Below are 20,235 nucleotides of genomic sequence, written 5' to 3' on the forward strand. Positions count from 1 at the left end.
GGCACTCGCTAGGCGACGCTTTTCGTCGCAAGTGGAGTTGTGGTCTGTTGTACGCCTTTCCGCCTACACCACTTCTGCCCGGAGTGCTGAAGAAGATCAGGCGGGACCGGGCCCAAGTCATTCTTGTGGCACCGGACTGGGCTCGCAGAGTTTTTTATCCCGAGCTATTCAGTATGAGCGTGGATCCCCCGATCCATCTGCCCCTTCGGGAGGATCTCCTGTCGCAGCAACAGGGGACGGTCCTACACCCGAACCTGTCCAGCCTCCTTCTCCTTGTGTGAAGATTGAGCGGCGACAGCTGATTCCATTTGACTTGCCTCCCGAAGTCTGTAATGTGATTCTGGCAGCGAGGCGTCCCTCCACTAAAACGGTATACGCCTGTCGGTTGAAAGAATTTGTGGCATGGTGCACAGGAAAATCTGTTGATCCTCTTGCTGCCCCTCTTTCTGAGGTCCTATTGATCCTTCCTTCTTTGGCCCAGCAGGGCTCTGCTCTGGGCCAAGGGATACCTTTCTGCTCTTTCAGCCTTTCTTAGGCTGCCTGTTCAGCCCTCTCTTTTCAAGTCCCCAGTTGTCAATAATAATAATAATAAATGAGTTTCTAAAGCGCATGGTTATACTACCCAGTATTTCCCCGCGCTGCAGCTAGTTACCCGTCACTGGACAGGATGCGCAGGATGAAAACCGAACCTCGCAGAGGCATTATATGTGGAAGAGCCATGTTTTTACATTTTTTCGGAAGATTCCCTCCAATGGTTCAGACCTGAGTGACTACGGAAGGTCATTCTAGAGTTTAGCAGCCAGCCATCTGAAAGATCTCCCTTCTCCCCCCCCCCCCCCCCCACCCCCCAATCCGTGCTCTTTTGATTACTGGTAGTTCTACCCTTCCTGTTCCCACAGATCTCAGAGCCCTGGTAGGTATGTAAGGGGTCAGTGGATTGTGTAGGTAGCTAGGGCCCTCTCCCTGCAGGATGCGGTGACTAATGCATAGTGTTTTGAACACAATTATCTCCCTAACCGGGAGCCAGTGTAGCGTTGCGAGAGCGTTCTTGGATGGCGCTCTTCTGGGTAGCCTCAGAACAAGGCGAGCTGCCGCATTTTGAATGCCTTGCAGTCTTTGAACACACCTCCTATTTGCCCCAAGGTACAGCGCATTCCCGTAGTCCTGGCGCGATGTCACCAGTGCATGGACCAGCGTTTTTTTGGCGGCTGCAGGGGGCACATCTAGTGTCTTCCGGAGGACCTTCATTATTCCGAAACATTTTCCGGCAACCACCCTGGTGTGGTGGTCGAAGAAAGTTTTGGGTCCAACCATATTCCCAAGTTCTTACCCTGTTCCTTGGGAGCGGGGGTGGAGCCCAGGGACTCTGAGGCCACCACCTTGAGGTCCATATAGACGGAGTCCTGCCAACTATTAGAACCTCCGTCTTGTTTCCATTCAATTTAAGGCAATTGCTAACCATCCAGACCTCTAGCTCCTGTAAGCAAGTGGAGAAATTGGTGTCTGCCTTGTGATGGGCTTGCGATAGGGATACAACTAATTGCGTGTAATCCGCATATGGCATAACACTGTCGTATTTTGCAATTCGGTCTGCTAAGGGGGACATATACAAATTAAAAAGGGTGGGACTAAGGATAGACCCCTGGTGTACTCCTTGTGTCAGCCTAATGCTTTTCGAGTAGAATGGCCTCTGAGACACTTGGAAGCTCCGATCTTGTAAGAAGGATCTCATCCATTTCAAGGCCCATTTGTCCAGCCCTCCTTTTTTGAGGCATCGCAGGAGCAACGAGTGGTTGACGGTAGCAAAAGTGGCGCTGAGGTCAAGCAGCACCAGCGCCACCGTCTTGCCGTCATCTGCATGCCTAAGTATTGTTTCAGTAGATACCAGCAGAGCTGACTCCGTTGAATAAGAGGCCCGAAAGCCTGACTGAGTGGGATGTAATAGGTTGTGCTCATTCATATGAGGTTAGTTGTATGTTAACCATCTTCTCTGCCATTTTGACAAAGTATGGAAGGAGCGAGACTGGTCGGTAATTATCCAACTTGCTTGCCTTCACCCCTGTTTTTTTCTTAATTGGGATGACGACCGCCTCCTTCCATTGCCTAAGGACCGCCCCTGATTCATAGGAGAGTTTCAGGAGGTGACCAATATAGGGAGCCAAGATTTCTATACTCTCTCTTAGGGTCTTAGGTTTCATGGGGTCCTTGGGTGAGCCGGACTTGATACTTAAGGCAATGTTTTTAAGCTCCTCCAATGATGGGGGGACAAATCTAGAGAGGCTCGGGGTCTTCTCTATGCTAGGCTCCTCATCTCCCACTCCCCTCCATTCCTTGCCTCGTCTGGGAAGGTGGAATACATTTTTGCTACCTTGTCTGAGAAAAAATCTGCGATCAGGTCGCAGGTTTCTACTGAGCAGCTATTTGGCGGCGCGGTTCTGGTAAGTGACGATATGTCCTTGAAAATTCCAAATAATTCTCAGGACGAGTTTTCTGCCTGCTCTATTCTCGAGTTATAGTAAGTTGCTCGAGTCCTTCTTATTAGTGAGTGATAGGTTCTAAGTTTTGTTTTGTAGTCGGCCTTCTTAAGATTGGATGAGTCTCTCCTCCAGACCCGTTCAGCGGTTTTACACGTGGACTTCATTCTCCTAAGTTCATCATTGAACCACGGCGCAGATTTTTACTGTCTCCTGGGGGCATTAGTCGACCATGGTGCAACTTGATCTAGTGCCTTGGTGATCCTGTTGTCTAGAGCGGTGCATGCAGTATCTGTCATTGCCACCTGGTGGACCTCCCAACTGAAGGGCAGCATTGAAATTGGCCGCGGAGAACTTCGCCCACTTCCTCTGTAGGCTACCAGTCCCCACCTTCATACGGGGAGTGGGCTTGGGTACTGCCGCACTGAAGGGGATCAGATAATGATCTGACCAAGGCACTGCGGTGGGTCTCAATTGTTACCCCCCCCCCTCTCCAGTTGGCGAAAATGGGGTCCAATAAATGGCCCTGTTGGTGGGTAGGGAGGGAAGATTGCCGACCCATATGTAGTGTAGCCATTTCTTGACAGAGTTCTTGTGCTGCGGAGTTCTCCTTATCATCAAAGTGTAGGTTCAAGTCCCCCAGCACCAGCAATTTGGAATACCGGAGTGCCGGTTGTATGACTTGTTCCTTGAGGCTGGGCGCAAACAATGTGTTCGGCCCCGGTGGTCTATAAATTAAGTATCCCTTAATGATATAACTGTCGGTTGCCGTAATTGTAAAGAAGCCCGCCTCACTAGATTTCTCAAAGGCATTACTCACCTTTTCCCTCCTATTCCTTTTGTGATGCCTCAATGGGACTTGAACCTGGTTGTCACGTATCTGATGTGCGCTCCATTTGAGCCTCTTCATAACTGTCCTTTGCGGTTATTGACTCTGAACCTGTCTTCCTTGTGGCCATCACCTCCGCCCGGCGGGTGAGTGCGCTCCAGGCTCTTTCCTGCAAACCTCCTTTCCTAGCGATTCATCCGGACAAGATTGAGCTTCGACCGCGTCCCTCCTTTCTACCAAAAGTAGTCTCTGCCTTTCATCTGGGGCACACTGTAAATCTGCCCAATTTCTTTCCGCCTCCGTACCCTTCAAGAGGAGAGGCTCCACAGTCTGAACCCAAAACGTGCGCTCTCGTTTTATCTCCATCGCACACAACAGTTCCGAGTAGATGACCAGCTCTTTGTTGGCTACGTGGGCGCTAAGAAAGGCCGGGCTGTGCACAAGCGAACTATCTCCTGATGGGTTGTCTTGTTACTCTCTGGCTAAAAAGGAACCTCTGGTTGGGCTGCGCGCCCATTCTACCAGGGCGACAGCAGCTACTACAGCGTTGGGACGTGGTGTCCCCCTGTAAGACATCTGTCAGGCGGCCACTTGGCCCTCGTTGCATACTTTCTCTAAGCACTATTGCCTTGACTGTCTGGTCTGGAGAGACGGCTTCTTTGGCCGTTCAGTTCTCCGTTACTTTCTGGTGTAATCTCACTCCGCAGACCCATCACCTGGGTTGGTATTGCTTGGGTATGTATTCTAAGGTAAGGAATCTGTCACTAACGTGTCGCTTTCAGATGAACAAGTTACTTACTTTTGTAACGCTATATCTGTAAAACACATTGGTTAGTGATAGATACCTTACCGCCCGCCCATCCTCCCCGTTCTGCCAACTGTTCTCTAGGGTTCAGGTCATCCCTTTCAGGGCTCTAGTTCTATAGCACCAGTAGTTGGTCTCTGGCATAGCTCTGCACTCCTGGCGCGGAAAAGTTGTGCACAGAACTGACTTCAGCACGTGTGGGCGCATCTAAGTAGCTCTGACGTCATCTCGCCGGATACGATGCCAGCGACGCACGCGGAGCCATACGACGACGCCTGCCGATGCGCAGGGGTACTGCTGACGAAAACTTACCGGATCCAGTCTGACGCCTGGGGATATTCTAAGGTTATGAATCTATCCCTAACTAATGTCTCTTACAGATATATCGTTACACAAGTAAGTAACTTGTGCTTTTATACAAACCAATTGGTCTGAGTACAGTCTTTGTGTGTGTGACATCATGACCTGCCTGAGTTGGTACAATAAATGCTTAACACTACCCTCAGATAAAGCCTTAGTGCTCGCCCACACTACCACAAATAGAGATTAAGGTGCTATCTACTTTTACCTCTGCCTACCTTTGGGGTTCCACTGGACTCTCTACACACTATCCCTTACTTTGGAATAGTATATACAGAGCCAGCTTCCTACACAGAGGGCTACTGAACTAGCCCTTGGAGTAATTTCTTCTGTCCTGGCACAAGTGGAGGCCTGTTTCCAGCTGGTCCTTTGGGTTCTGCAGGCACAGTCCATCTTGAGTGCTGCCTCTTTCTGCTGGGTCCAGCAAGCAGGAGTGCAGTTCTTCTTCTTTCTGGGCACAATAAGTCTTTTTTTTTTTTTGCAGCGTGAATCTTTCTGGATTCACTATGCTGTGCATTATTCCGCGATCTGGTGGTTGGGTCCGGATTCGTAGTCTTTCTTCTGTGTTTTTAAAAAAAAATTTTTAGCCCATGTGGGCGTCGACGTCCCACCATTTGGTGCACCTCTCTTGACATTGTCGTGCTTCCTGCGGAAGTCCCACCTTTGGGGTGCCATCTTCAGATTCTTTTTTTCGCCGTTGGGTCTGGATCGTCATCGAGAAGCTCCAGAGTTTTAAACGAAGGAAGAAGGAAAATACGCGAGTTTCATCAAAAGATAATTTACAGAAGACTACAGAGAGGAAGGAAATACAGCCGGGACGGCGAAGGAGGGGATCCTCGAAATTCTTCGACACCCATAGGAAAATGCGCACTCAGGGACTCTGAGCGCAATGGACAAGACACCATTTAAATTCTGCCCTAACTGCCACCACAAGTACGCGCAGAAGGACCAACATCCGGTCTGCAACCTTTGCCTGCCGATTGACCACGAGAGCAAGGACCGCAACGCCTGTTCCGCATTCACGCCGAAGACACTTCGGGTGAGAGAAAGACATAGGAGAGCCAACTTCAACATGGAAGGCAAGGTTAAGTCCCCGTGGCTGTACGATCTGGGCCTCTCCACCGACGATGAAGACAACATCGCCGAAGGACCTGATGTCTTCACGGTCGCAGAGACTGATAAGAAAACGCCTGACGAGGTAAGAGACACGTCGAGTACGAAACCCCCGAAAGGGCCCCGAAAATCTGAAAGTGACTCTCGAAAAACAAGAGTCAAAGTCCTCAAAAGGAACACCGGCGCCGAAAATTTAGACGACCGCGAGTAGATCCAAGGACAGAAGGCCCAGCGGATCCTTCGAGAAGGACTCCCTGGTGCCGAAGGCCGCCGAAAGACAGAGTTAGTCGAAGCAGGCCCACGAGGTGGGGCGCTCCGCGACAAAAGACAAGGCCGTGTCGACGCAAGCTCCGTCGAAGAGACCTGCGGTCGACGCTGAACACGTCTCCGAAATGGAGAAGAAAAAGAGAAGGCTCGAGGCGGAGATGGAGAGCATCCTTCAGGGGAAGAAGAATTTCGACGAAAAAATTAAGAAATTCTAGATCCCAACGATCCCGTCGACGGAGGTCGTCGAGATCGAGGAACAGGAGGAATTCGACGCCGAAGAGCCCCTACTATGAGGGAGAAGATGTGGAAGAGAATGAGCAGTCGATCTACGGCTCGGCGCCGTCGACGACTCATGAGCTGGAATGGCAGGACATCGACGCCGAAAATCCCGAAGAGCCCGTGGAGACTTATCCTTTGAGGCCTTCGCCGCCAGACGACATCCGGGCATACAACAAGGTCGTCAAGAGCACTGCAGCAGCTTTTGGGGTGAAATTGGACAAGGAGAAGCCGAAAGCAGATTTCCTACTCGAGACTCTGCTCCCCATCCAGACGAGGAGCCAGTTCCTCCCCATGCTCCAAAGCGTGATGAACCAAGGGAAGGAGGCGTTTAAGGACCCAGCAACATGCCGGTCCATCATGCCCAGAACGGAAAAGAAATACAAGCACTCCTCGCAGGATCCTCCTTGCATCAAGGGATCGGTCATTGCCGACTCCATCATTGCTCCCACGGCCAGGAAAAGAGCCAATGTGCCGGCGACCTCGGGACCACCGCCTGATAAGGAGAGCAGAAGGATGGACCTCACTGGAAGGAAGGTGGAAAGAATCGCCGCAATGCACTGGCGCATGGCAAACTCTAATGCGCTACTGAACAGGCACCAGTCCCAGCATTGGGATGAGATGGGGGGGAACTAATCAAGCATCTCCCAGAAGAGTACTGACAAAGGGCTTCCCATCTAGTGGAGGAGGGGAAGAATATCGCCAACTCATGCATTAAGACTGCATTGGACGGGGCTGAGACTTCGAGCAGACTAATGGACATAGGGATCACTAAAAGGAGGCAGGCCTGGCTCAGAATTTCTGGATTCAAACAAGAGGTCCAGAACAACATACTGAACACCCCTTTCAATGGTGAAACGCTGTTCGGGGCACCGGTGGACGAGAAGCTCTCCCAACTGAAGAAGGAAAATGAGACGGCAAGGTCCATGGGGCCCTGGAATTCAGAGGGATGAGAAGAGGTACCCCATCTCGGAAACCCTACGGAAGGGGAGGAAACCAGCAGGGAACGTCACCCCAGGCATTCCAGCAAGGACAGCAGGGTGACAGTCACAGCCAACAGGGACAGCAGAAGCAGAACTGGCAGTACCAGCCTCGAGGCCAGTCCTTTCGCGGGAGGGGAAACGGACGTGGCCAAAGAAGGAGAGGGAGACCAACCCTCATCTAAGTGACTTCGCACGCAAGGAGACGCTCACCCCCAGCATACCCCGAGGGGTGAAGCGCAAAATAAGCACAGTGAGGGGGGTACACAAAACAAGCGCCTACGTGCATAAAACACCGGTAGGTGGAAGACTGGGGCTTTACCTTCAACAATGGCAACAAATAACCTCAGACAAATGGATACTCAACGTCATACAGCACGGATACTGCATAGAGTTACAGAAAAGGCCTCCAAACAAGAAACCAAAGAGTAGACAGCGCTCGGGTCAAGAGCTTGCTCAACTCAGAGAGGAGACACTACAACTACTAAAAAAGGGGGCCATAGAACCAGTGCCCTCCAGAGAAAGGAACAAGGGAGTGTACTCAAACTACTTCCTGGTACCAAAGGTGGACGAATCACTAAGACCCATCCTGGACCTACGATTCCTAAACCAATTCATAAAGACGCAAAAATTCAAAATGACATCACTACAAGAAGTGCTACCTCAAATACGAGGCGGAGACTACATGTCCACCATGGATCTCAAAGATGCCTACCTGCACATCCCAATGAACAGCCGCCACAAGAACCTATTAAGGTTCAACATCAACCAGGATCATTACCAATTCACAACCCTGGCATTCGGTCTGAAATACGCCCCAAGGATTTTCACAAAATGCCTTGCAGCAGTAGCAGCGTACCTACGAAGGGAAGGGATTCATGTGTATCCTTACCTAGACTGGCTAATCAAGGCAAGCACTCGCGACAAATGCGAGGAACACGCAGAGCGGGTGACAAGAACACTAACAAACCTGGGGTTCTCGATACACTGGGGGGGAAGTCATCAATGGAACCGGAACCGGTGAAGATCTTCCAGGGGGCAAAGATCAACACCATAGACAGAACGGTCATGCCCAGCGACAGAAGAACAATAGCCCTGCTGAAGGAGACTCGTCTCTACCAGAAGGGGCGAGCTCTGACAGTGAGAACAGTGAGCAAGATCATGGGAATGATGGTGTCATGCATCCACCTAGTCCCCAATGTACGCATTCACATGAGACCATTCCAAGAATGGCTGCAACAGCAATGGTCACAAGCAAGCGGGAGTTTGGAAGATCTAGTGGTTGTTACGCACGCAGTGCAGGAGGAGATGGCATGGTGGAACAGGGAGAACATAACTACAGGAAAGTCATTGATACCACCAAACCCAACTGTGACCATCATCACGGACGCATCACAAATAGGATGAGGAGCACACATGGACAAGCTCAGAGTGAGGGGTCTGTGGACTCCGGCAGATGCGGTCAGACACATCAATTACCTGGAATTGAAGACTGTCCTGCTAGCTCTGAAGGCCTTCCAGAAGCAGCTATACAACCAGAGTGTGTTGATACAGACGGACAATACTACAACCATGCTCTACATCAACAAGCAGGGAGGGACACAATCGTTCCCCCTTTCCACTCTGGCACAGGAGATTTGGAGATGGGCCATCCCACTCAAGATAGACCTGCTGGCCATACACCTACCAGGGAAGGAGAATGTGGAGGCAGACTGGCTCAGCAGGCAAACCTCGGCATCCCACGAGTGGGAGCTCAACGGACAGGAAACGCAGAGGCTATTCCAAAGGTGGGGAACACCGACAATAGACCTGTTTGCAACACACCAGAATGCAAAATGCCGAAACTTCGCATCCACACAACCAGAACAGCAATCCCAGGGGAATGCCCTATGGATAAGTTGGTCAAAGACATTTGCCTACGCTTTTCCGCCGATACCACTGTTGCACAGGGTGCTCGACAAGTGCAGGACCAGCAACATGACACTGATCCTAGTGGCACCGCAGTGGGCAAGACAGACATGGTTCTCACAAATAGTGGAAATGGCACAAGGCACTCCTCACAAATTCGCAAAAAGAAAGGACCTGCTCTCCATGCAGAACGGAGAGGTGCTATATCAAGAGCCAGAGAGCCTCAGCCTGGCGGCATGGCTCCTGAAGACTTAGAGTTTGCGCACCTTAACCTACCTCCAAGCACTATGCGAGTGCTGCGGGAGGCAAGGAGACCAACAACACGCAAATGCTATGGGGAGAAATGGAAAAGGTTTACACTATGGTGCAGCAAAAAGAAACTACAGGATAAATTGACAATAGAGTCAACGGTGCTTAGATACCTCATACACCTACTGAAAAGTAATCTATGCTCGTCCTCCCTAAGGGTACACCTAGCGGCGATCGTAGCTTACACACGAGGGGAGACAGGAGGAAGCTTCTTTACGTCACAAGTAGTAAAGAGATTCCTGGAAGGGGCGAAAAGAATTGCGCCACCAAAGAGGATGCCCCCGCCGGCATGGAACCTCAACGTGGTCCTAACAGAACTTATGAAGGCGCCGTTTGAGCCCATCCACAAGGCCTCACTGCAAATGCTGACAATGAAAACAGCCTTCCTGGTAGCGATAACCTCGCTGCGCAGGGTGAGCGAGCTGCAAGCACTGACGCTGCAAGAGCCCTACATCCAGATACACAAAGATAGGGTGGTATTGATAACGGACCCGCACTTCATGCCTAAGGTGGTGTCTGCATTCCACATGAACCAGACAATTCAAATACCGAGTTTCTTTCAAAACCCAACAACAAGCGCAGAAAAGGCGCTGTACACTCTAGACGCTAGAAGGGCTGTGATGCACTACATTGAGAGGACCAAGGAGCACAGGAAAACCAAACAGTTCTTTTTGTCCTTTGCAACTAGTTTCCTGGGTAGACCAGTGTCAAAAGGCACCATCGCACGATGGATCGCACTAACAATACAATTCTGCCACAAACAGGCGGGGCAGGAGCTGTCGCAGGGGCCACAGGCCCACTCCACAAGGAAGAAGGGAGCAACTATTGCCTTTCTGGCAAATACGCCCATTCAAGACATATGCCTGGCGGCAACATGGGCTTCTGTGCACACGTTCACTAAGCACTACTGCGTGGACATACAGATGAACAAGGAAGCACAAGTAGGACAGAAGGTGCTTCAACATATATTCAACGACCTACGCTCATCTACCATCCAGCCGCCACAAAGATAACAAACCGCTACACCTGTCGGTGTAGTTTTGCAGCTTGAAGATCTTTCTGGATTCACTAGCGAACCCACCCACCTCCGCCAGGAAGATGAGGCTGGAGAAAGAGGTGGAAGGACAAGGAATAACAGAACAAAGAAAATACTAAAAGGAAAATTGAAAAGGAAATTAATAGAATGCCTAGGGTTTAAAAAACAACAAAAAAAAGAGAGAAGGGGAAAAAATAACCCGAAGATGGCGCCCCAAAGGTGGGACTTCCGCAGGAAGCACGACGACGTCACGAGAGGTGCGCCAAATGGTGGGACGTCGACGCCCACCTGGGCTACAAAAAAAAAAAAGAAACAGAAGAAAGACTACGAATCCGGACCCAACCACCAGATCGCGGAATAATGCACAGCATAGTGAATCCAGAAAGATCTTCAAGCTGCAAAACTACACCGACAGGTAAGAAACTATTCGTTCCACTAGTGGGCACAGCAAACTCGGCCCTCTTCTGTGGGTCCCTTGGGTTCAGCAGGTGCAGTCCTTCTGTCTGTCTTCCATTTCAGTACTGATCTGAGGTTTGTGGGACTGGGATGCGACTTTTATGCCATCTTATTGTTTGTGGGAGGGAAGAACTCACTTGCCAATAGGGCAGATGTTCCCACGAGGCAACACTTCCCACTTTAATTCACTTCCTTGGGGTTTGGTCACCAAACTATCCCAAGCTACCCCGGTCTACCCAAATCCAAGGTGGTGCAATTCTTCTTCCCCTGTGAGGAGCTTCCTGCTCACCCCTGGAGTGTACTCCTCCTAACCAGCCACTGTTCCTGGAAAACCGGTTTCGCAGTGCTGTTTCCCCCTCGGGGGGAGGGGCGGGGGGTGGGGGGGTGACAGCCCGTCTGCCTGCACAAAGGTAAAAAGAACAATTGATGGACGGAATGCTGAAAAATGCCAAACACTCATCCCCAGTCAGAGATCTGGGCCTAAATCTATTGTTTTTTGCTCCCCACGCTCTTGCAGTTTGGACTCAGCCATATGCAAATCATTCTTGAGCCTGCTCCCCATAAAGAAGCAGACAGGCGAAGATGTGATTGGCATTTGCTTGACTGAGGCGGTAGCTTCTTTGAAGCTGGGCCATCTGTGGCCACTGCTCGGTAGTCATCCTGCTGGAGAAGGTTATGCCTCCTTCCATCAGCGATTTTCTTTGTTACATGTTCCTGGGAGCGGGTCACACTTGCTAGCAGTTGGCAGCCTGTTGTCTCGGGTCACAATTGCTGCAGATAGCCAGCTTGCTGTTAAAGGTTACTTAAAATCTGATCTCAGCCATGAGTCTGATTTAATGTAATGCCTAATTTGATATCTTGGGGTAATATCTTTGGCGGTCTCCAATAGAAGTTAGTGACTAGTGAAACTCTTATGTTAGCCAGTGAGACCACCAACCTCGCTACAGTGAAAAATGCAATTTTGTGTTTTGAAGATTAGGGCATGTTAAACATGAAAGGAACAAGGCCTTATTTTCAATAAGAGGCCCCCTGCCTGGTGGGCTACCTAGGCCTTCCCTAGAATCGGCTTGATTAATATTAAAAAGGAAGGCTTGGACCTGTCAAAACCTACTAGCCCATGGTACCTCTCGTACCATATACTAGGACTTATAGGTAAGTTATATAAGCCACTCAGGTGTTAGCCAATTGTACCCATACTTGGAGGTCAGAGCACATGCACGGGGTCTGGACTGCAGTGCCCAGAGTACCACAAAGTCGAAAAACCAGCATCATCAGTCCAAAAATGTGGAGGGGTATGATCATACAAAAAGAGGTACATTCATGGCAGCTCCACATTGCTTCAAACATTTCCAGAACTGCTGTAGCACCTGAGAGTGGAATAATGTAAGGAATCTTCAGGATTTAAGTAACTCTTTCATTAGAAACCAGTAAATGAGTTGGCCTTAATTCTCTTCAAATGCTCAGGCTAGTTTAGTTTTACATAGCTGTAACATATCATAAATTCCTAAGCTCCTAACTCCCTTATGTTTTGTTTTCAAATGAAATGTTAGACAGGTTTATTGATTTTATTTAGCTCTGTATTTATTTTATTTTGTAGAGGTGAAGAAACAACATTTAGCCTACTGGACCTACGACCAGCAACTGAATATCACACCAGGTAAAACTGAGATTCATAATCTTTTTGCAACCCAAGCGATTGTGCATATGTGTATCAAACTGTTTTCAAAAAAATGTTGGATGGTCACTCAAATAAGACTAGAACATTTGTAACACTTGGACTCATTTCTTATTTTTTTTTACTCAATATCTCAATCAGTTTATTAATTTAATCATGCTGGTCTGTTCTAGTCCTGATCTCAGAGGGCTACCTTTAAATCTTTTGGAGTGATGCACACCTAATTTAGGATGCACACCTAGAGCCTCTAATTTTGTTTGGATGATTATTAAAACGTTGTTTTCCAAAGCTCAAACTTGAGTGAATTAAATGATTGTGATTGCAAAACACATTTTGGGCACATCCGATTCTGGTTTGTATCTGAAAACTAGGTGAATGAACAGATCAGTAAGCAGAGAATAATGCCTTCTCAGCATGGTAATTCTAGAAGCTTCTAAGATTGCAGGCATCCTTTATTTGTTGGTCTTCTATGTCACTATCCATAGTTGCTATCTACATTGTAGCTCACAGTGATTGGCTGTGGTAAGTTGCAGTTTAGTGGGTACAAGCCTTTTTTTGAGGTGGTACCCCTTTTTTGTTCCGCACCTGCGACTAATTACTCCTGCTGGTAGAACATTGGACCTGGGTTTGCTACTACCATAAAACCAGAAGGTGAACCTCGAAAACCGCCTACACAATAGTCTATACATTTATGTGTTTTCTTCCATAGGAGGGCATTGTGCGTAATTGCTCACACCTGTGAGATAGTTTCTCAACTTTGGAAATTCATAACAAAATAAGTACTTACCTGTGAACTAAGTTCTTGGTCTGAAAAAATTATATAAAATTAAATATAACTTTTTGGAAATTGGTCTCGATTTATTTTGTGTGTCTCATTTATTGCCTCTGTGAGTACAACAAATGCTTAGCATTACCCCCTGATAAGCCTTACTGCTTGCCCACACTATCACAAGTAGAGTGTTAGTTGTATCTAATTTTGTCTCTGTGTAACAATCTGGGTCTCACTGGCTTCCTACACAGTGTACTTCTTTTAGTGCACTGTATAGAGAGCCAGCTTCCTACACCCAAACTGTTGAAGTGGTCCATCTCCCTACAGAAAATAAACTTTGCAGTGGAACATAGCCCTGGGACTGACCATGCCAATGCAGATAGACTTTCCAGGTTCTTCCACTTAGCCACTGAAGACTCTCTTGGGAAATGTTAGTCTCATTCTCTTTTGTTTGGGGGGTGGGGGGTTGTGTAGGAAAGTGCCCCTTTTTGTCATGTTCACCCCCACGTTTTGCTCACCAATACTGAATTTGTTGGCTGAAAGTGCATTGTAAGCCTGCTAACCAGGCCCCAGTGCCAAGACTTGTTCCCTAAATCAAGTTAAAAGACAATTGGCGTACTCTCTGGCACCTCTGTAAGTCCCTAGTAAATGGTTCTTCTGGTACCTAGGGAATGGGTACCTCACAGTGTCCCTAAGGGCTGCAGCATGTCTGTCAACCTGCGTGACATGGTGAAAACACGACATGGCACACACCCCTGGGTACCATGTCCAAATCATTGCATATGATCTATGAAAGTCATCCCTACAGGAGGTCTTGCAGTCCTAGGGCAGGGTGCATTATATCCTATGTGAGGACATATCTGCAAGAGCAGTATGACCCTGTGATTTCTAGTACATACTACTAGATATTGCAAGTGAACAGGGAAGCCATGTTATGTACTGGGCCCTGGTCATTACGAGTTGTTTGTTATCAAACACCCGGTCTTAATAAATCTGTACTGTTGCCAGTATTAGATTTATTATGACATGCACCCACAGTGCACCTCAGAGGTACCCCCTGAAAACCTACCAGCCTCTAGTGTGCTGGCTGACTGGTGTGGGAGTGTATACGTAGTATGGTAGACAGATATGGATGTTGGACAATTAATGAATGTCCCAGATTTGGTGTGAATATACCCTGGTCTATCCGGTTTATAGAAGTATCCAAATGGAAAGGCCGTGATGGATGATCTAATACCGGAGGGAACAGAGTATGGCTCCGTGAACAGGATCCTTTCAGCTACGTGCGGTCTGTTAAAGTTTGCAATAACACAATCACCCATACTTGTCTTGCGAGACCTGCCCATCCAACTTACTCTACGCACCATGATGATGTTTTTCTCCACTGTTGGTCCCAATATGGTGTTGTTCGATAACCAGTGAAGAACTTTGCTCTTCAACTGGGAAAAATCCTGTGGAAGAGATGGTACATTACCCAAAACCACTATGTAAGGGGTGGATTCTGGTGGCAAATGGATAACTGGTAAATGCTGTGACTGGTCCTCATTTTGCCCCTGCAACCTACTGCCTAGAGATTGATTACCTTCCAGGACCCGAGCCTGCGTGGACATTATCCTACTGTTACTTTTACATGGGCCGTGGCTCATTATTGCAGGCTCCCCCGTGGTTGAGGCTGCGGCCCTAGATGTAGCTGTTCCCCAGAGTTGTTAGACGAGTTTACCAAGGTGAGGGGTTCCTTTACAACATTCTGGCCAGATTGAACCTCACCTCACTAGGTTGAAACAGCTAGCTTCTAGTTGTGAGAAGAAGTCCGAAAAGGCCTTAGAGGGTAGTCCCAGCCCTTCCGGACTCGGACGGCGCCACCAGGCGCGTTTGGTGGAGACGGCTGCGTGCGCGCCGCTTAGGCAACTGGGAGATGGAGTCCCAGCCTCTCTCGACACTTTCCGTCCCCCTTACGGGACCTCGTGGGGCCACAAAGCAGCACAAACCATACATCACCAGCGGCATAGGGGCGACCAGGTGCAGGGTGCAATTTCAGTGTTGGGCGCCAAAGGCTTTTCAATGAGGATTCTCCTCTTGACAAATGGGCTGCAGGCATCGCAACAGAGGTTGCAGGGAGAAGACCAACGACAGCAGAGGTAAGTAGAGATGTAGAGGGTCGTAGGGGCACCGTCAATTCAGCTCACCAAGCTGTCTTCGGCTGTCAGAGTATTCTTACCAGAGCTGTTCGCAGTCGGGGGGGGGGGAGTCACTGGATTTAGTCTGCAGGCGGCGCCGTGGAAATGAGGAGAGGTCAGCCAATGCTGGAAACAAGGGCAGGGTGCACAGGTGGATTCGGAGCCCTTGGACTTGGTTCCTTCTGAACAGGTTGGCTGTCCACAGGTGATTGGAATGCAGCAGTCCTCCCAGTGTTTTCAGCGGTCGGTGGCTGCAAGACAGGTTGCAGTTTCGCAGAAGCTGGAGACAGGCCGGTAGGGCTAGGGCCAAGGAAGTTGTCATCTTCGCAGGTCTAGTCTCTAGTAAAAACTAGATTTAGGGGCGTTTTAGGGTAGTAGCAAGTAGGGTCAATGGGCACCTTAGTGGGGTGACAACACCCTCTATTATGCTGACCTCCTATGGGACGGGCCAGAGACCTAGCCTTGATTAGAGGGGTCTCTAATCTAGTCATAGGATGCTTGTTTCCGGTCCAGGGAGGACCTGGCTTGGCAGTTCGGGCTGGACTGTTCCCATGAGGCACAGGGTCAAGACTTATTTGCATATGGCTAGGTCTAAACTGGGGTGGCATGGTGAGCAAAAGAATGATGATTTAACCCAGATCTCTTTACTGGGGGTAAATGTTTTGATTTGTTCTGCATTCTGTCCATCAATTGTGTGTCTTTTGCTTTCTCGCCCTAATGTACGCCGGGTATGCCCAGACGTGGGTCCCGGGCTCACTGTGCCACTAGATTCAAGCTATCCTGGCTGGTGAGGGGCTAAACCCCGAAACCGGTCATAGAATGCTTGGTTCCGGTCCAGGGAGGACCTGGCTTGGCAGTTCGGGCTGGACTGTTCCCATGAGGCACAGGGCCAAGACTCATTTGCATATGGCCAGGTCTTCACTGCGGTGGGATGTTTGAGTAAAAGTATGATGGATTTAACCTAGATCTGTTGACTGGGGTTGAATGTTTTGATTTGTTTTGCATTCCGTCTATCAATTGTGTGTGTCTCTTTTGCTTACCTATATCTTAGGCTGTGCTAGCTGGCATGGCACACGGGTAGTGTGCTCTGTCGACTCTTTCATTCTGTCTGTACCAGGCCATGCATGCTGCAGTGGCAGTCTGCATGGCCTAGGTGAGGTGTTTCTAGGGGACCCACTTCAGTCCGAATGCCCTTAGTACCCAGGTACGTTTTACTAGGGACTTATAGGGGGGCCTGAAGGGCCAATTGTGGGATAGTTTTTAGGAAAGAAGCACTGGCACAGGGGATCTGGTTGTCAGGTACCCCGTGCACTACAATTGAAACCACATCAAAACCAGGCAAAAAGTGGGGGCTAACCATGTCAAAAGAGGCACTTTCTCACATCATTGGACACGATCAGTTATAGGGATGAGTCTTGAATAACTCCACATTTATGAGTTCCATAAATTGTCTACTTGCCAGAAGTTTAGCACAGTGGAGGAAGAAGAGGAGTACCTTGCAAGGGTTAGAGTGCCTGAGGTTGAATGTTTTGGTGTTACATGATTTTGAAGATTGTTTTAAAGGTAAAAGACCAGCAGTGCACTCATCTTAAGATCAAATTTGAAGAAAGTTATACGAAGCCAGGCTCCCAACAATGATTGGATCGAAACGAGACTGTTGTGAGTGCTACAAAGTTCTTGGAGTTCTCTAATAATGGGGTTCTTATAATACATTCAGAAGGCTGGAATCTGAAACAGTTGGAAATTAAAGGTTTTGTTTGAGTGGTCCTATTTATAGCAATTGGTAAGGGGGCTAATGCGGATCCATAAAATGATGATTTGTGTATATATATGATAATGTTTCTCGATACCTCAAGGGTCCATCAAATAATGATTTGTACATTTAAATTTTGCATAGTTTCTAGGTAATCCAAGGGTCCTTTCTAGTGATATCCTTTGAGAAGAAAAGCTTTTGATAAAGCCAGCATTTAAGATATAGAAAAAACTGTTCAGTGACTGTTATTATATTATCAGGTAACCATGATGATATATTTTTTTGTATGAAAGATTTCGCTAAAACCTTTTTTTTAAATGAAAGGTGCAAGATTATTGTAAAGTTCAGTAACTATATGCACAAAATATCTGCCTTCCGTAATGGATTTCTTGTTGTGCCGTAAGTTTTCCAAGAGACCTTAAGTTTGGTCTCAGGGTGCAACAAAGGACTTAGATATTTGGTTTAGTGCTGAGAAGAAGGGCGTAGATTAATTCTGACACTGTGTGCAATGAACAAGGCTTTAAAAGTATCCTAAAAGTAGCCAATGCAGGTCTTTCATTTGGTTGGATCTGTGGATATGTTCTTCCCCACTATTTGTTTAAGCAGCACACGCACACTTGCATTAGAGCTGCATACAAACATTGGCGGAGTTATTTGGAACCCTCTAATTACCTTCACTTTAATTATATAATCTTGATTATGTCGGATCGTTTAACTTTGAATTCTTGGACTGTCTCCAAGCAAAGAGCCGGCGACCCTCCTAATTTCTTGGAAAGATGCAAGATACAAAGCAGAGGCCCGCAGTTTTGATAAACTGCTGAAATGATGATGTGGTAGAAATCTGAACAGAACATAAAAAAGTGGACGATAGATGAATTTACTTACCTGTTTAAAATCACTGTACTCTAATATAGCTTTTGATTTTACTGCTGTTTGTCTTCCTGATGTAATGTATGCACTATTGTTTATTTTTACTAAGCACACCATCTTAAAACGTTTTCCACTTGTCACTAGTTTATTGACATCGAGTACAGGATAAACCATACTGATGACTTTCATATTGTTTAGGGTTGCAGTCCTGTGCAGTTCCATGGAGGGATCGGTTTCAGAAATGGTCAGTTTCAAAACCGAAAGCTGTGAACCCGACGCTCCAGCTCCCCCTAAACTAATCAACAGAACTAAAAATAGTCTGAACCTGCAGTGGAAGGTAACAACCAGCTGAATTTCTTTGAAGCTTTAATGTGCATGTTTTTATAACTGCACTAGACTTTATGAAACTTGTTAGTGCTAGTAGTGTGCATCAGTGTTGGGTACATATATGCTAAATATATCACGATGATCAGTTAATTCTTAACAGTGTAATATTTAAGTTATCTCTGTATAGCTTTGCAATGTGTGCTTTGGTCTGATCCTCAACCGCTTAAGCACTGACTCCCCCCCCCCCCCCCCCCCCGCCCCCCTCCCCTCCAAAGTTCCGACCCTTTTTTGGTTATTTGGGTAGGGCGCCCTCAGGTCTCCTTAACTTTCTTTCCACATAAGGTATCCACGCCACAATTGCGTCTTTTTTTTCCAACATACTGCGAATTTCAATGGTACTCGGGGTTTGTGGGCTTCCCTAGAGGGGACCAAGAAAATTGCCAAAATATAGCTACATTTTGAGTGTTTGGGGGAAAAAATAGGAAAAAAGTCCTCTGGATTTTCTGCTAAAAATGGCTTCAACAAACGGTTTGCCGTGCTAAAGTCACCATTTTCCCAGCTTTCAGGAACATGCAGCGCTGAATGAAAACATTTTTTTACTGCAGTTTTGGAATTTTTCAAGGAGGTAGCCCATGTTTACTATTTTCTGTGCTTTCAATCTACTTTGAGTTTGTGGTGGAAACCAGTGTGAAAACCATGAGTGATCCAGGAAAGCTATATATTTCTGAAAAGTAGACACAATTCTGAATTTAGCAAGGGGTCGTGTGCGTAGATTCCTCGAAGTTTTCTCAAAGAAACAAACTGTTGAAGTAAAGAAATATTGAGAATGATTTAGAAAAAGAGCCATTTGTGACTGTGTTTTCATCTGTAACTTTTCGTCACTGTTGCCGATTTACAAAAGCAATATACCATTACGTTTGCTAGTCCCTTGTGGTTGTGGGGATCTATGAGATTTGTAGATTCTCCAAGCACCCCTAGGTACCCAGAGCCAACAAGTGAGCTGCACCATACAATCGTTTTTCCTTGTTAACTGAGTATAGGCCAGTTCATATGGTAAAATATGTAGAGTGAAAAGTGGGTATCAAGATAACCTATGTATTTTTGAAGTGGGCACACAGTATGGAATTTAGGAGCAGTGGTTATTTGTACATCTCCAAATTTGTTACAAACCATACGAGCATAGGATTTGGAGGGTATTTTTCAAAAGTCTTCCTTCTTGCACACTGGCTTAAGTTTGGAAGGCACAAATGCAGCAAAATCAAATTGGGAATAACAAATATTCTACTATTCTATGCTCCCACATGCCTTCTGATAAAAATAGTACCTCACTTGTGTGGGTAGACCTAGTGCCTGCAACAGGAAACAACCCAAAATGCAACATGGATACATCACATTTTTCCACTCAAAACTGACTTTTTTTTATTTTTTGCAAAGTGGGTAGCTGTGGAATTCTGGCACTAGCTAGGCAGCCCTTAGCAAACTAGTAAATTTATGAAAACTAGAAACCTAGGTAAATCCAGGATGGGGCGACTTGCATAACTCTCCTCAGGTGGTTTTACCCAGAATCCCTTGCAAACCTCCACTAATAAACACATTTTCCTCACATTTCTGTGATAGGAAGTTATGGCATTGGCAGAGGGCCACAAATTTCCTACTGTCTAGCATTCCCCTAAGTCTTCAGTTAATAATGGTACCTCACTTGTGTGGGTGGGCCTCGTGCCCTTAACAGAAAACGGCATAAAATGCAACATGGATACTTCACATTATTCCACTCAAAACTGAAGTGTTTTTTTACAAATTGGGTAACTGTGGATTTTAGGCCCTAACTCAGTTGGCAGCTAGGTAAACCTA

At 47.4% G+C, this 20,235-nt stretch overlaps 1 protein-coding gene across 1 annotated transcript in view; it reads left to right on the forward strand.

Moving 5' to 3' along the window:
- LOC146829211 (fibronectin type-III domain-containing protein 3a-like) overlaps positions 1-20,235 on the forward strand; it is a 608,949-nt gene that overhangs the window by 137,313 nt on the left and 451,401 nt on the right. The window contains exons 10-11 of the mRNA XM_085607850.1: positions 12,411-12,470; positions 18,256-18,394. Of these exons, the coding sequence (XP_085463976.1) occupies positions 12,411-12,470; positions 18,256-18,394 (199 nt within the window). The remainder of the gene's footprint in view (positions 1-12,410; positions 12,471-18,255; positions 18,395-20,235) is intronic.

The sequence above is a fragment of the Triturus cristatus genome, chromosome 5_2 (genome assembly GCF_964204655.1).
Source record: "Triturus cristatus chromosome 5_2, aTriCri1.1, whole genome shotgun sequence".
NCBI classification, from domain to species: domain Eukaryota; kingdom Metazoa; phylum Chordata; class Amphibia; order Caudata; family Salamandridae; genus Triturus; species Triturus cristatus.